The 16422-nt window shown below is 32.2% G+C and overlaps 1 protein-coding gene and 1 pseudogene across 1 annotated transcript; both read left to right on the top strand.

Annotated features, from left to right (window-relative positions):
* Positions 1-1719: 1719 nt before the first annotated feature.
* LOC120186765 lies at positions 1720-6269 on the top strand (annotated as a pseudogene).
* Positions 6270-8466: 2197 nt separating this feature from the next.
* LOC120186615 (glutaredoxin-C9-like) lies at positions 8467-9054 on the top strand. The gene has a single exon (XM_039190501.1). The coding sequence runs from the start codon at positions 8508-8510 to the stop codon at positions 8925-8927; it is 420 nt and encodes a 139-aa protein (XP_039046432.1). The 5' UTR covers positions 8467-8507; the 3' UTR covers positions 8928-9054.
* Positions 9055-16422: the final 7368 nt, after the last annotated feature.

Raw genomic sequence — 16422 nt, 5'->3', positions numbered from 1 at the left:
TATTAAATTTAAAAATGAATTCTTATATGTTACAAATTAAAAAATAAATCGAATCGAATTAAGTTATCAAAATAGAAAAGAAACTTAAGTTTGGTGATGATTTGAAGAAAAATATAGTTAAGTAACTAAAACATAATCATAAGAATAATTGAGTGCCTAAATATATAATTTACTCTTATAGTTTTTTAATGACTTAAAGACAAATGAGATAAAAATTTAAACTTGGGAGAATAAAATGTAAAAAAAAAATACTTGAACAACTTGATACAGAATGTATAGTTCATGTACAAGATGGTGTGTTTGGTAATTATATTAATTAGACGTGTAATTAATCATTAATAATTTAAAATAAAATTTAATAAATAATTAGGTATAAAATTAACTCCTAAAAGCTTTTAATAAAAATTTAATAAATAGTTGCACGTGTTATTATTAAAACTTTAATAAATAGTTGAGACGTGTGTTACTCAATCTAACCATGATTAAGGCGTGTAATTATATTACTTACGCATAGAATATTAGCGTTTAATATTAATTGATTTAGAGTTATATTTAGATACTATTTTATACTTATATCAAATTAATAAAAAATTCAAATAAAATTAAATTGGGTAAAGTATACAAATAGTTCCTTACTATATGATATTGCTTTATTAAGAAACTCGACTACTAAAAGTTACAAAATAATCATTTAACTATAGACTGTTGTTTTGTTAAGCCCATCAACTATTAAAAATTATAGAGTGACCACCCTCAACTATAGACTGATGTTTTAAACTAGTCCTCTTTCATTAAAACATTGACGATTGTCGACGTTAACATGAAGACTGTGATATGATAATCGTTTGAAATTATGGGATCAAATTTTATTATATCACAGTCAACAAATTAACGTTTAACTCATAATACCATCAATTTTTTTAATGAAAAAGGACGAGTTTGAAATATAATGAATAGTGGAGTGATCATTTTGTAACTTTTAATAGTCGATGGACTTAACGAAGCAACACTCTGTAGTTAGATGATCATTCTGTAACTTTTCATAGTCAAAGGACTTAATAAAGCAATACACTGTAGTCAGGGGACTATTTGCATATTTTAGCCAATTAAATATATAACAGAGGGATATAATATTTGAAATTGATTTGGGTCAACTAAAAAATTGACTCGAGCGGTTGAGCCGTAGAATCCTGCACCTTGCACTAGTGCTTGAATATACTAAAAATTGATTCATGTAAGGCGGAAGGTGTATATTTTTCGGCCCAACCCGACCCATGTCCATCCTTAGTTGGACGTTAGCATGATAATTAAGTTATGATAGTCGTTTGAGATTCCGAGATCAAATTTTATCATATCACAACCAACAAACTAACGTTCAACTTAGAATACCATCTATTTTTAATGAAAAAGAACGAGTTTGGAACATAATCAATAGTCGATTGATCGTTTTGTAACTTTTAATAGTCAAGGGACTCAACAAAGTAACACTCTATAGTAGGAGAACCATTTTATAACTTTTAATAGTTGAAATACCTAATAAAGCAATATCCTATAGTCGAGAGACCATTTGTGTATTTTACCCTTAAATATATAAGGGATGGATATGGTATTTTAAATCGATTTGGACCAACTAAAAAATTGACTCGAGCGTCGTCCCACAAGCATCCCGCACCTTGAAGAACGAGTGCTTGAATGTACTAAAGAACAACTCGCGCGTTTTTAAATCCACCTTTAGCGCGTAAATCATCATATGCCCCGTTCTTAAGGACTCGCTCCCTCTCTCAACGATCATTCGTCAAATTGTTCTTTCGAATTTTCACTGCCAATCCCAACAACACAAAGAAAAACACAGAGAAACGAAGAAGAAATCACTAATTCGGCATTGGATCGAGCTTTTCAGAGAACCGGAATCTTAACCAATCATCTCCTCCTATCTTCGCCGGCTCAGATCGCTTGTCTTACTTCGACCGACTGTTTCAACTACTCGCCGCCCGAACTTTCCGAGTAATACGCGTTCGACGTCAATGAGATGCGGAAACTGATGGACGGGCACGACGTGGAGGAGCGGGATGCAGAGCAGGTTGTTCAACCGGAGAGAGAGGGGAGGGAAGGTGTTTGTGTCGCCGGACTATAACCGGTCGATGGAGCAGCAGCGGGAGATGACGTGGAAACGCATCGAGTATTTGTTGGAGAGAGGAGTGTTCAAAGGATGGATGGCGGGCGAAGGAGAAGATGTTGAGATGAAGATGTTCGCTTGCTCTGAGGTTTTGGGCATCTTCGATCATTCCATTTCAATTAAGCTTGGAGTTCACTTTGTATTGTGGTGCCCTGTTTTTTTTTTAATTTAGTATAGGATAAACAACGTATTTAGTTGCTCAATTATTATTTAGTTTCGTTTTTATCACTTAACTTTTTTTTCTTCAAAATTATATCCGACGTTACATTTGGATTATACGCCGTAAAAAATAAAATAAAATTGTTGATATGATTTTTTTTATTTCTCAATTCTGATGTGATATTATTTTATGATGATATATCAATATCACCGTTAATTTTTTTTAAGACAAAAATTAAAACAAAAACTTTAAGTATGCTTTTTGAAAAAAAAATCAGTCCGAGTGCAATTTGATTTTCCTTTGTTGTGTTGTATGCAGGGGTGGTGCCATCCAATTTGCTGGTACACAGCAGCACCATGACAAGTGGCTGAGGGACACTGAAAATTTCAAGATCAAAGGTTGGTTTTCAACGACTGAGTTGGGGCATGGAAGTAATGTACGTAGAGGTTGTCTGATCCTTCAGTGAGGAGGATCAGGCCCTTTTTTTTTTTTTCTGGTAATCATGCAGTCTTCTTCGTCTTCCTGATTTATCCTAGAGCTACTGCTTTTAGGTTCGAGGAATCGAAACAGTAACAACATATGACTCAAAGACTGGGGAGTTTGTCAATAATACACCTTGTGAATCAACTCAGAACTATTGGATTGTTGGGGCAGCCAAGGTGGCTTTTAGTTTTTGTTTTGCTGGTTTTATCATCCTTTCCTCTGTTTCGCGTACATGCTGACTTGTACTTTGTATTTTTTGCTTTGTTGCCTAGCATGCTACACACACGATTCTGCTTTCACAGCTCGTTATCAATGGAACCAATGAAGGGGTTCATGCTCTTATAGCCCAAATCAGAGACGGTGATGGTAATGTACTTCGAAACATTCGTATCGCCGACTGTGGTCATAAAAATTGTTTAAATGGCGTCGATAATGGTCGAATCTGGTATTATAAACGTACACTCTTCTACTATGGATTCTTTACTCTTTTCTTAGAAAAAAAAATTGTAATGTCAAAGGTTTGCTTATGTGATTTCAGGTTTGACAATGTCAGAGTTCCCAGAGAGAACTTGTTAAGTTCAGTTGCTGATGTTTCACCTGATGGAGAATATCTAAGCTCAATAAAAGACCCAGACCAGGTGCTAATAAATAATAATTTGAGTTGACTGGTATCCTTGTTTACTCGGTAACACTTTGTTGTTTTCTCTTCCATTTCTGTTGCTTTAATTCAGAGATTTTCTGCATTCCTGACACCTATGACAGCAGGCCGTGTTAATGTTGCGGTTAATGCAGTTTACCAGTCAAAGGTATACCTCATTTTTCTTTTCAAGTATCTGATCTCATTTTAATGGTGGATAAGATTTTGCATTTGTATTTTGAGGTGTGGGTGGCAGGCCAGTAATACCAAATGTTAAGGTTACTGATATCATGTCATTACTCTCCTTTCAGGTCGGTTTAACTATTGCTATCAGGTATGCTCTAACAAGGAGGGCCTTTTTCTCTTGAGCCGAACGAGCCCGAGGTCTTATTGCTTGATTACCCGAGTCATCAACGACGACTCTTGCCTCTCCTCACAAAGATGTATCTGTACCGTTTATCTTAAGAAATATGTATTCCTTTTCATTTCTTTCTGGTTTAGGCTGGTACCAATGCACTCAAGATTGTATCATCTGCACGTTTAATGAATAATCACAGGATTAGGTCCTGAATACAAACATCTTATCCTTGTATTTGGACTTGGAGTGCCAACCAAGTCAACTTTAAGGACTTTCTTATGCTGCAGCTATGCTATGACCTTTGGAGCCAATTACTTGAAAATGCTGCATGTGAAGAGGACACCCCAATCAAACAAGACCATTCAAGGCTACTTTTACATGGAGTAACATGCAAAATACTTCAGGTGAGACTACAAACAATTTCGGATTAAGTTGAACATTTCAACAATAAGTGTCATTACAGACATTCAATCGTTGAATGCTTTAGGAATGTCGTGAGGATTGTGGAGGACAAGGATTAAAGACTGAGAATCGTGTTGGTCATCTGAAAGCCGAGCATGATGTGCAATCCACTTTTGAGGGGAACAACTATATTTTGATGCAGCAGGTAAAATTTTACTTTCTTTTCTGACATTTTCACTGCCAATGACAAGTGGTTATAATTAGTGTGCGATAGTAATCATCCAAATCTGTCACAAAAACCAAACAAATCTCAACTCGTGACACTGGCGTGGGGTTTTATGTCTATAACTTATCGTGGTTTATTATTATTATCTTAATTCATTGGTAGAGTTGTTGAGATTTGATTTAAGGGTAAAGTATATAAATAGTCTTGCGACTATAGATTATTATTTTATTAAGTCTTTTGACTATTAAAAATTACAAAATGATTTTTTAATTATAAGATATCGCTTTTCAAGTCCGTCGACTATTAAAATTTACAAAATGGTCATCTGGCTGTTCATTGTCTTCTAGACTCGTCCTGTTCCATTAAAAAATTGATAGTAGTTTGAGCCGGACGTTAACCTGTTGATTGGGATATCATAGTCGTTTAAGATTATGGGATCAATTTATATCATATCTCAGTTAGCAAGTTAATGTCAAACTCAAATTGTCGTCAATTTTTTAATGAAAAATGATGAGTTTGTAACACAATGAATAGTCAGATGATCATTTTGTAACTTTTAATAGTCGAGGGATTTAATAAAATAATATCCTATAGTTGGGGACCATTTGTTTACTTTACCCTTGATTTAATAAGGGTTCAAAACTTTAATAATCTCAACTTTTTACTATTGAAATTGAGAGTTGCGGTCATAGTTATTGATTTTATTATTTCGAATTCTCTCTTTTATATTTCTAAATATTTAGTGTGTATATTTATTTCTTATGGAACTTAAGGGATTCCTCGCCCATATAGGGATTTGGGAAAAAATATTTTTCCATATAAAACATCAACTATATTATTTTCTGAATTAACATCGTGCCCTCTTGGGTCTATTTGCCTGAAAACGTCATGCAATCGTGAGGTTTTCTTCATTTGCCTGAAGACATCATGGAGTCGTGGAGTCTTCATATTTAGATCGAAAATACGTGAAGCACCTGATATCTTTAGATTGGTACTGTACAACTCACCCTAGATGGGAAAATAATCCCGGGGTGAATTATATTGAGAATTTTTTCTCACATCTTTTACTCAGCCATTTTGTCAGAACTTAAGAGTAAGTTACTTATGTTCTTTGTGATAGAGAGCATGAAATTAACGATTCTATGTTATTTGATTGTGATTTTTCGAAGAATTTGTAGGCTGATGTATTAAAGGCTATAAGGAGGTTGAAAGGAAAACTTTTGTTGACTTTTCTTTATTGTTGAATAAAAATATTATAGAGTAGTATGTATGTCTAATATTAAAGTTAGTTAAATTTAATTATATTTATAGATAAAATTACAAAGATATAATATTATCTTTTATCATTCAAATCGTTTATTAAGTTTTATTATTTCTTTTTTATAATAACGTACCTAAACAATGTTACAGTTTTTAGGTAAAAAGACATAAGAAATCCTTATACTTTTGGAGAAAAAAAAATCAATGTAGCTATTATCATATTTGTTTTTCTCTGAACGTGCCCTCTAACTCAGAAAATAAATCTAATGTGATCTTTTGATCGACGTTTTTCATCTTTTGATTGTTACGGTGCTGACGTAATTGTACATGGTACTGATGTGGCAGTCTATCTGTCGTAATTAAGTTACCAATTTAGCCTATATGTCATGTTATCCTTCACGTTATCAATCACAGTGGACCAGAATGTCAACATCTTGAATTACCACATCAACAGTATAACGGTCGACGACAAAAAACATTAATCAAAAGATCACATTGAGCTTATTTTCTGAGTTGGAAGACACATCAAGAAAAAAACAATACAATAACTACATTAATTTTTTTTAAGTGCAGAGACCTTTAATGCTTTTTGCCAAAATTTTAAACCTTTAATGACCAGTTAATGTTTTCCATATCTAACACACTTGTAAACCCTAAAAATATTATTAAAACACAATTAGATGTTATCGAGGGCAAAGGTATATTTCTGACATCATGGTAACGCTATCAGATAGTTCGGCACCAACAGATCAGATATTATGGAGGAAGTTCTATCGTATGGCAGTCTTAATATACGATTAACGAAAGATTTTATTGATTTTTTTATTTTTTTAACAAAATCAGTAAAAAATTTCTAGAAACATTATTATTTCTACCCAAAATATTATTGAGCGTTTTACCGAGCTTGGTAATATATATAATAAAGCGTTATTTAAAATATTATTTTTTCTACCGAATATATTATCAAACCCTGTAAAGCGCCCAATAATAATAAAATTGATAGAAATAATAATGTTTCCGGTAATTTTTTTACTGATTTTATTAAAATAATAATAATAAAACCGGTAATACATTTTCTTAGTCATATATTAATTGTCGCACTTGAGACTTTCTATATGCCCCGCATTAATTAAGCAGATAAGTACTTTTAAGAAGATTATATTTTACAGAAGTAAATATAAATTTGGGGTAAATATTTAATTTTACAAAATTATCATATAAAATATTAAAAAATGTTTTTTAAAGAAAATCTGGTAATTAATTTTTTGTCTATATATTTTATTTAAATATGTTAGGAGTAAATGTACCATTTTGGAGAAAATGGAAGAGAATTAATATTCTGGGGCCATGACGTGACCTCACAGCGCACGTTAGGTGATGTAAGGTAAATGGCAAGGTTACGTCTGGGGTTCCCGCACCGTCCCCTAGCAATGAGCCACTGGGCGTGCGTGTGGTGTGGCTCACATTAATCATATCCACTCTATTTCTTCTAAACTAAACTACTTCTTACATACACTAATCTCTATGTTATACTTTTTTTTTGGGCAAAAACATCATATGTCCTTGTAATTTTTTTAAAAGGAAAATTAATTTAGTTCTTGTATTTTTTTATAATGTGATCTTTCAACTCAGAAAATTAATTTAATGTGATCATTTGACCAACATTTTTACATAATTGACTATAATAGTGCTGACGTAACAGTTCACGGTACTACCATGAAAGATTAACATAATAGATGACATGGAAGATGGACTAAATTGATAACTCTAACATGACAGATTGTATGTCATGTCAGCATCGTGAACCGTCACGTCAACACCGTGAACTGACACGCTAGTACTGTAACAACCAACGACAAAAAAGTTGGTCAGAGGGTTACATTGAGTTTTTATTGAGATGGAGGACCACTTTGAGAGAAAATAATATTATGAGGGCCACATTGGTTTTTTCTCAAAAAGTACAAGACTTTGATGCTTTTTTCTCCCATTTTTTTTAATGAATCATGGGTGTTATATTCAAGTTAAGATTAGTCACGTATTAATAAAAAATAAGATTAGTCACATAGAATTTTTTATAATTTTGTTTAAATTAAATAAATTATATTTTTAAAAATTTTGAAATTTAATATTTTTTATTAGTATTAGAGTTTGAGTGTTTGACTTATTCGTTTATGAATGCAGACGTGGAGATCATAACATGGGATTTATTCATTGTAATGGAGAAAAGGTTCATTTGTACATGGCGAACGTCATAGCATGCTGATGACAAATACCATTACTCAATTTTCACTATTTCTCATGAGCTTCCAACATTATTAGATGAATCTGATTCATTACGTCATTCGTGATCCTAATTAATAAAATTTTTTATTTTATTTTTTAAATGAATATTCACATCTTTCCTTCATGTAAATAAAGAATGAATAATTATTTAAAATTCATAGACATAATTTATTAGAATTACAGATGACGTAATGAGTCGAAATAATAAAATAATTTATCTTTTCCACATTTAATTCATTACAAAATATGTCCCATCAGTTACACGAAGCAACTACGTAATTAGATAAATGTACAACCAAAATTAATAAATTGAAAGCATCTATAGTAATGGCACGACAAGATCAATGACACCACATCGACGTCAGCCATTATAAGCCCGTGTTAATACATACGCGTTGCCGTTGAAAGCCTGACCCTTTCAAACCTTGTATGTATATATATATATATATATATATATATATATATCCTTTCTCATCTTCCATATGCATCAACTTGCATTTCTTCTTCTTCCTGTTAGCTAGCATGCAGCAAGCGATTCCGTACAAATCATGGCCTCTGCCATGCGTGGACACGACTCCCCGACCCGCCTCGTCGACGACGGTCGTGGGCAAAGACATGGTCGGGATCGTGTCGGAGAACGCGGTGATTGTGTTCTCGAGGAAGGGCTGTTGCATGAGCCATGTGGTGAGGCGTTTGCTGCTGGCGTTGGGTGTGAACCCTGCGGTCTGCGAGGTCGACGAGAAGGATGAGGCCGGCGTTTTGAGTGAGTTGGGGATGATGGATTGTTGTGACCGGGGGAGTGGCGGAAAGGGAAAAACGTTGCAGTTTCCGGCGGTGTTTATCGGCGGTAGGTTGTTTGGGGGTTTGGATAAAGTTATGGCTACTCATATTAGTGGAGAGCTGGTTCCTGTGCTGAAAGATGCCGGGGCTTTGTGGCTTTAATTCATTCGTCTCCGGTTTTCCTCATGTGATTCGTTGAAACCGAATTATGATTTTATTTACTGATCATTTAGGGTTTGTGCTAATGTACTTCCTTTCCTAGATGAAATTTTGTCTGTCTTCTTGACAATTGGTATTTCATAATTCATAGGTACTACCTCATACCAGGCTTCTATGCTATGTTTAGTTCTTTGTTTTTATTTGGGTAAATTGAGTTATAGTCACTGAAGTTTTGAAGGATTTTCACTTTGATCACCAAAATAAAAAAAAACTTTCATTAAAGTTATTATTGTGAAGAAAAACTTTTGGGTAAACTACACATTTAGTAGTTAAACTATCAGTTTTGGTCTGTTTTAGTATCTAAACTTTCAATTTTTTCAAAATCATGCCTAACGTTTAGTTTTCATTTCATATTAGTACCGTCGTAAAAAATCAACACGTTTAGTACCTAAACTATCATTTTTATTCCATTTTAGCACCTAAACTTTCAATTTTCCAAAACTTAATGTTAAATTTTGAACAGGATACTAAAATGAAACAAAAACTAAAGTTTTTAACTGCGGAGTACGAAAATGAAACAAAAACTAAACTTTAGGTACAATTTTGAAAAAATTAAAAGTTTGAAACAAAAACTAAAACGAACTAAACTTGATAGCTTAGATACTAAACACGTAATTTACCCAAACTTTTATTTAGGTCATTGGTCCAAACTCCAACCATTAAGATTGCATTTTCATTTGTTATTTTTCTTAATAAAAATAATATCATCCAATAAGACAGTAACACGCATAAATATGTCACTTCAGTTGTTCATTAATAGAAGTGACTCCAATGAAAAATTTTCGATTTCAGTAACCGAAGTACAAACGTTCTAAAAGTTCATAGACTGTTAGTGTGGTTACCCTTTTTATTTAAGTGCTGAAAACGAGATGTTTGGTTGTTGCAAGACATGGAGGATAGTTACATCTCTTGGGTTTGGATTGTTTGACTGAACAACTAATGCTTGTTGGGTTATCACATGGGTAGATGATAGTATAATGATGAAAAGTTGGATAATTAATTTTATTCATCCAGAGAGGATTAAGAGTTGTGGCCATGAAATTGACAGCCTACCAAACGTCTAGACAAGTGTCTCTGTCTCACCATTGTGGATATTTCTTGTGTTTAATCATCAAGTAAACCACCATTTCTTTTACTTTTATTAGCGTAAACGTGTTCTTTTAACCATCATCAAAATTATATTTTTAGGGCAAAGTATCAAATGATACCCGATTATAGGATGTTATTTTATTGAGTTCCTCGAATATTCAAAGTTATAAGATGATCCCTTAACTATAAAAAATAGCTTTGTTGAGTCTTTCCACTATTAAAAGTTACAAAATAGTTACCTAACTATTCATTGCATTCCAGACTCACCCTTTTTCGTTAAAAAATTGATGGCAGTTTGAGATGGATGTTAATATGCTGACTGAGATATGGTATAATATGATCATAGAATCTCAAACAACTATTATATACCAGTCAGTAGGTTAGCGTCTAGCTCAAACTGTCATATAGTTTTTAATAGACAAAGACGGGTTTAGAACATGATGAATATTTGAATGACCATTTTGTAACTTTTAATAGTCGAGAGACTCAAGAAAGCAACATCCTATAGTTAGGGGACCATTTTGTAAAATTTAATAGTTAAAGGATTCAATAAAGCAACACCCTATAGTCAAGGGACCATTTGTGTACTTTATCCTAGTTTTTTGGCTCAAGGGTTACATTTGTCTCTGAAGTAGACCAAATTTATCATTTTTGACATAGTAGTATTTTTGCATCAATTTAATCCTCAAAGTTGTTTAATTGCATCATTGTATACTTTACCCCTAACTTAAAACCCTAATTATAAACCCTAAGTTAGGCTTTAAGATTTATGGTTCAAATGTTATGGGATTATGGTTTAGGTTTTAGGGTTTATAATTTAGGATAAGATATAGAATGATACAATTGAGTAATTTTGAGAGTTAAATTAATGTGAAAATACGATAAAGGCGAAAGTGATAAATTGAGCCTACTACATAGGCAAAATTTACCCTTTTACCTAGTTTTTTAGTAAATAAAATGGTTAAATTTCCCTTTAGTCGCCCTAGTTTAGTAAAAGTTGGTCTCAAAATTGTAAAACATTGTATTTAATAAAGTGATAAAATTGCTCCTTGTCTCCTCTAAAAATTGACAATTTAATCTTGGTCCCCTTTTGTAAAAGTATTCTGACAATTTAAAGTTGCTGACAGTGTTTAGACTCGTGGGTTGTTCATCGTTGTGAGAAAAACATTGGTTGGTTCAAGTGGTAAGAAACTTGATAGCCTTCAAGTAAGGTCCTGAGTTCGAATATTTGTTTATGCATAAAATCCTTGTTAAGAGACTCACCCATCAAAACCAAGTATGCGATGCAGATAGATCTGAATTAGTCAAGGTGATACCTTAAAATCGAGAAGGCAACCCAAAAAATTTTCATTTTTTAGAAATTAATTAGTTTAGAGCCCATGCAATGAAAGCAAGGTAATCCCATACCCATATGATCCAAATCTATATCTTTTATGTTGAGACATGCAGGATAAACTACTAAAGATATAATATTAAAATTAGTCTATAATATTTATCCAAATATTCATTTTAGTTCATTTTTTTAAAAATATTTTAATTTTTTTATCAAAATGATTCCCATTTGATGCAAATCATTATCAACACATGAATCACGTAATATTTTTACATATATTAAATTATTGACATGTCACATATCATATTATTTAAGATGATGTTGTAACATATATGATATCATTCAAGATAATGATGTGATATATATTATGTTAGTTAAGATGATAACTTCTATCATGTTGTTGTATGTATGTGTCGCATTACTTTATATGACTAGATAGTATATGTCATAAAAAACATTTTTTATTTACGTGATAATAAAGCGTCAAAGCTCATAAAGACTACACTAAAGTAAATGAAATACAAAAAGATCATACAAATTTTAAATCTCATTTTGAATGAAACCTTGTCTTTTTCTTCTTCTCAATTCCAACACTCGAATCAGTCAATGATCACTTGGTACAATCTGCAACACAAACCTGTCTTTCCATATGTTTTCTTACATCCAAAATTTCATGTTAGAAAGTACACGCTTAAACTTTTAAAATTTTAAAGATTTAATAAAATATATTAAAATTTTAAAATATAATAATTTTAAATTTCCAAAAGAAACAACTACTCTCGTCCACTCCACTCGATTCATCCTTGCTCACATCATATCATTTGTCATCTTCAATTTCCTTAATTAGTGCAACTTTGAAGTGCTCCCCAATCAGTTGATTTGATGGCAACATTGTTTAGTTAATTCTATTTTTATTTAGGTATTGTTTACCCCATCATAAAGGGATGTATTTAAGTGAGACGGAGCTAAAAATTTAAAATCATCATATATTTTTAATTTTTATATGTATTTTTATTAAAAATATTTTTTTTTATAATTTTGTGAATTTAAGTTCGTCATTAAAATTTTATAAATTTAAATTCTTTCATAATATAAATTTTTTTATTTGCCTATGTCTCTCTCTTTATCATTGTGCATGGACCAGGTGCGTATGTACATAGCTTTATAGGGGAGCTATTGCACACCCATTATTTTGAGAGAAATGTTAAATTTAGTTTAGTTTACTAATGAGAATAAGAAGAAATAAGAAAATTTATACACCCAAATTTTTTAGAAACGAGTATTAAAATTTTTGACCCTATTTTTCAATTTTTAGATCCGATACTGACATGAATTATGATATTTTACATAAGAAACATGAAATCGACTGTCCCTAGTCCCTACCCATTTCCCTTTTACAAAAGATATATCTTCAAAGTTGGAGAGTGGGGGTTTACTTTTGCTTTCTTTTTTTTCCTCCCCAAAGGTCAAAAGGAGAATCTTTGATATTTTTGTATGGCATTGCACGAGTGTTTATTACTATAGGGTGTCAAAATTAATTTGGACCGGTCAACTCAATTGAAAGGTAATAGTTTAACTGCTGACATAATTAAAAATAGAAAAAAAATAGAAAAATAGATTTTATATTTAGTACCTAAATTATTAATTTTAGCGCTTAAAATAAGTATCGGAATATATTTTTCTCACTATAATTGTGTTATATCATTCATCACAATTAATTAATTAATATTTGTACCTAAATCCTTCCAACAGTTTCAATAGTCATAAGACACAAGTGAACTTGAAGGAGGTCATTCAGGTCATGAGTGGGTTAATTAACGCAATGGTCAATACTTGGAATAAAAACAAAGGTAGAGTCCATGATATATAATAATCCAAATCCACTAAGTGACATATATAATATCGCATGCTTTGCTTCAGTGTTCATTGTATATTGATAATATGTGTATGATCATAAGGATGATGAGTCAATAGAGCAAACATTTGTCGTCTTCGATACTGAATTTGTTTCGGTCAATCTTGCATCATTGCTTTATTTTATATAAAAAAAACTATTACACTATATACATGTAGGAAGACAATTTAACTTGAGATCGACGGATTCTAATTCAGTTTTTTTTTTAAAAAAAAAATTGGATTCTGATCTGGTCGAGTCGGATCCGGTTTTTAAGGAGTGAGGTCGTGACGGGAGGGTGGAAAAACTCCGACTCAACCCAAGGATAATAATGTCCCTTTTTTCCCTTATGTATGGGGTAAGGGGAGGTAAGATAGTAGGCTGCCCCCAACACCAAATTGAGAGCAGCTTCCGTAGGAGACCTCTGAATTATGAAATGCCCTCCGTGAGACTCGATCCCAAAACCTCAAGGTTAAGAACCTTGTGCTCTAACAACTGAGTTGGATGGTCATTTCAATCCGAGGATAATAATGTAATTTCCTTAAAATAATTTATTATTATTTTAAATTAATTCCTTATTTTATACTGAGTCAGGTCGAAGTCAAACGATAATATATATTTTTGGGTCAAGTCGAATCGAATGGAGGATATATGATTTTCAGATTGAATCAAATTCCAATGAAGAATACATATTGTCGGATTGACATAAATTCTCTCCACTTATATAAACTTCACGATGATGGTAAAATTAGTGAACTAGTATTATTTTAAGAAAATCATATGGTATTGTTAATGTGATTAGAAAGGGTCCTATATTTTTTTTTATTAATATGAGATAAGTACCGATGTCGTTTGATTTGTTCTATCGATTATTTCAAATTATCGTAGCATAAAGAGTCGACCTTTGATACCAAAAAGGATATTCAATGTTATTGTATTTGATTAAATGCAAGGGAGACCATCTAGGTTGTGCCATATGTACCGCAAAATGAAAATAAAAAGCAAAGGTGGAAAAGTTCCAGTGAATGTTTAGAGTTTAATTCACGTTTTTGGACTCATGTGAAACATAAGTTAAATTCGGTGGCCAGTCTAAAAAATTAATAAAAAAGGTCAAGCTGGTATATCGTTAGATGGATAAAATGTCAAGTGACTAAAATATGAATAATTTGAAATTTAATGATTAAATTAAAAAAATTAAATTCCAGTGATCAAAATAAGAATCATAAGAACGAGAGAAGAGTAAAACTAGGGTTGTAAATGAGACTAGATAGATCGTGAGCTATTTGAGATCGACTCGGTCAAAGCTCGATAAATACTCGACTCGAGTTCTTAACGAGTCGAAACGAACTACTTGATACTCAACTCGAAAAGCTTGCAAGCAGCTCGAAAATATAATATATTAAGATTTAGTTTTAAAAAATAAATTATTAATTTATGTGTTGATTTCTTTTAAAAATATATATATAATATAATATTTTCATGTATTTAAGATTTAGTTTTGAGTTTGAGGCTTTAATTGAGTTAAGTTTTTTTCTTCTTCATTTCGAGCTTCAATTCATAGTTTCGAGTTCAAATCGAGCTTGAAAATTTTAGGTTCACGAGTTTTCGAGCTAATTCAAACCCCATTTTAAAATTTTCAAACCAAATTAAACTCAATAATATTCGAGCTCAACTCGACTCCTTTACACACCCTTTAGTAAAAGCTTGAAAGTTGGAAGAGCGTTGGGGAAGGAGAGAATATTCTGGTGCCGCAACCGTTCAACAACAAAACTCCAAAACATTAATATTAAAAAAACCCAGAAAGCAGAAAATCATTAGATTATGATTAAATGGGTTTTGCAGGGGGGAGTCAGCCCTACAAGGAGATCACACCCACTGGCCACTGCTCTCTCTTCCAAATATTCACTGCCTTTGTCAGCTCATTGTCTTTTAACCTCTTCCCTCTCAAAATTTCAATGCCTTTATCGATAACATCATTACCTATTGCCTTAGGAGAAGACTTCGTATAATAATATTACTGTTTAAATCTAAATTTATTCTAAAAAATAATACTTCCTTTAATCAGTTTATTAATTACTGATCATAAATGTAAATAAGAAACAAAGCTTTCTAAATATACTATGTACGTAGCGTCAGTCTTAAATTTAATTAATGAACGATCCTCGTCTCTTCCCTCTTATAAGATATATGTTTGGAACCCTAAACCCAGTGAGTGAAGTGGGGTGAAGAGAGCAGACATGGGACGATGATTCGCTTTTGATTGTGTGCTTGTTTCGTCGTTTGTCTTGGATTTTAGCTTTGTTGAACGGCTGTTGGGCATGTGCATGGCGGATTTCTTGAGGGAATAGTACCCATTGATTTTATACCAAACCATCTCTCTTTTTTTAATCGAATCAGAAGTACGAACCAAATTACATAAGAATCAAAGAAGGAAAAGCTTAAAAAATCTAATCAAAATGTTTGAACAAAATAAATATACAAACAAATATGATTGCATCGATAAACAAATTACAAAAAGAGATGAAGCTACTGAAAGAACACTGACAAATCGCAAATCAGAGTAAAGTGTTGTCAGAAAACTATTCACGAACGTAAACGTGTATCCAAATCAATCCGAGAGTTCAAAGCAGGAAAGATCAGCATGATAACAAATAAGCGTCATCTTGATCAATCACGGTGATGTAAAATCCAACTCTGAGAAAAAAATAAACGTGTCACACAGCAGAGATAAACGTGTCACAAAGTCAAAATTATTTTTATTAAAATGGCAAAATGTTAACTTGTGCCCCTATAGTAGACTTAATTTATCACTTTCTCCCCTATCGTGTTTTCGCATCAATTTATCCCCCGAAGTTGCTCAATTGCATAATTATATACTCTTCTCTAACTTAAAAGCCTAAATTATAAAGCTTAAAACCTAAATCACAACTTCATAACCTCTAAACCATAAATCCTAAACCATATCTTAGGGTTTATTATTTAAGGTTTTAAGTCAGGGGTAGAGTATAGAATGATGTAATTGAGCAACTTCGAGGGCTAAATTTATGCAAAAACACGATAGGGGCGAAAGTGATAAATTGAGTCTACTATAAGGGAAAATGTGACCCTTAAGCCTATTAAAA

Source organism: Hibiscus syriacus, unplaced genomic scaffold, assembly GCF_006381635.1.
Source record: "Hibiscus syriacus cultivar Baekdansim isolate YM2019G1 unplaced genomic scaffold, ASM638163v2 tig00113719_pilon, whole genome shotgun sequence".
Lineage (NCBI taxonomy): Eukaryota > Viridiplantae > Streptophyta > Magnoliopsida > Malvales > Malvaceae > Hibiscus > Hibiscus syriacus.
This window is presented reverse-complemented; position numbering and strand designations above follow the sequence as displayed.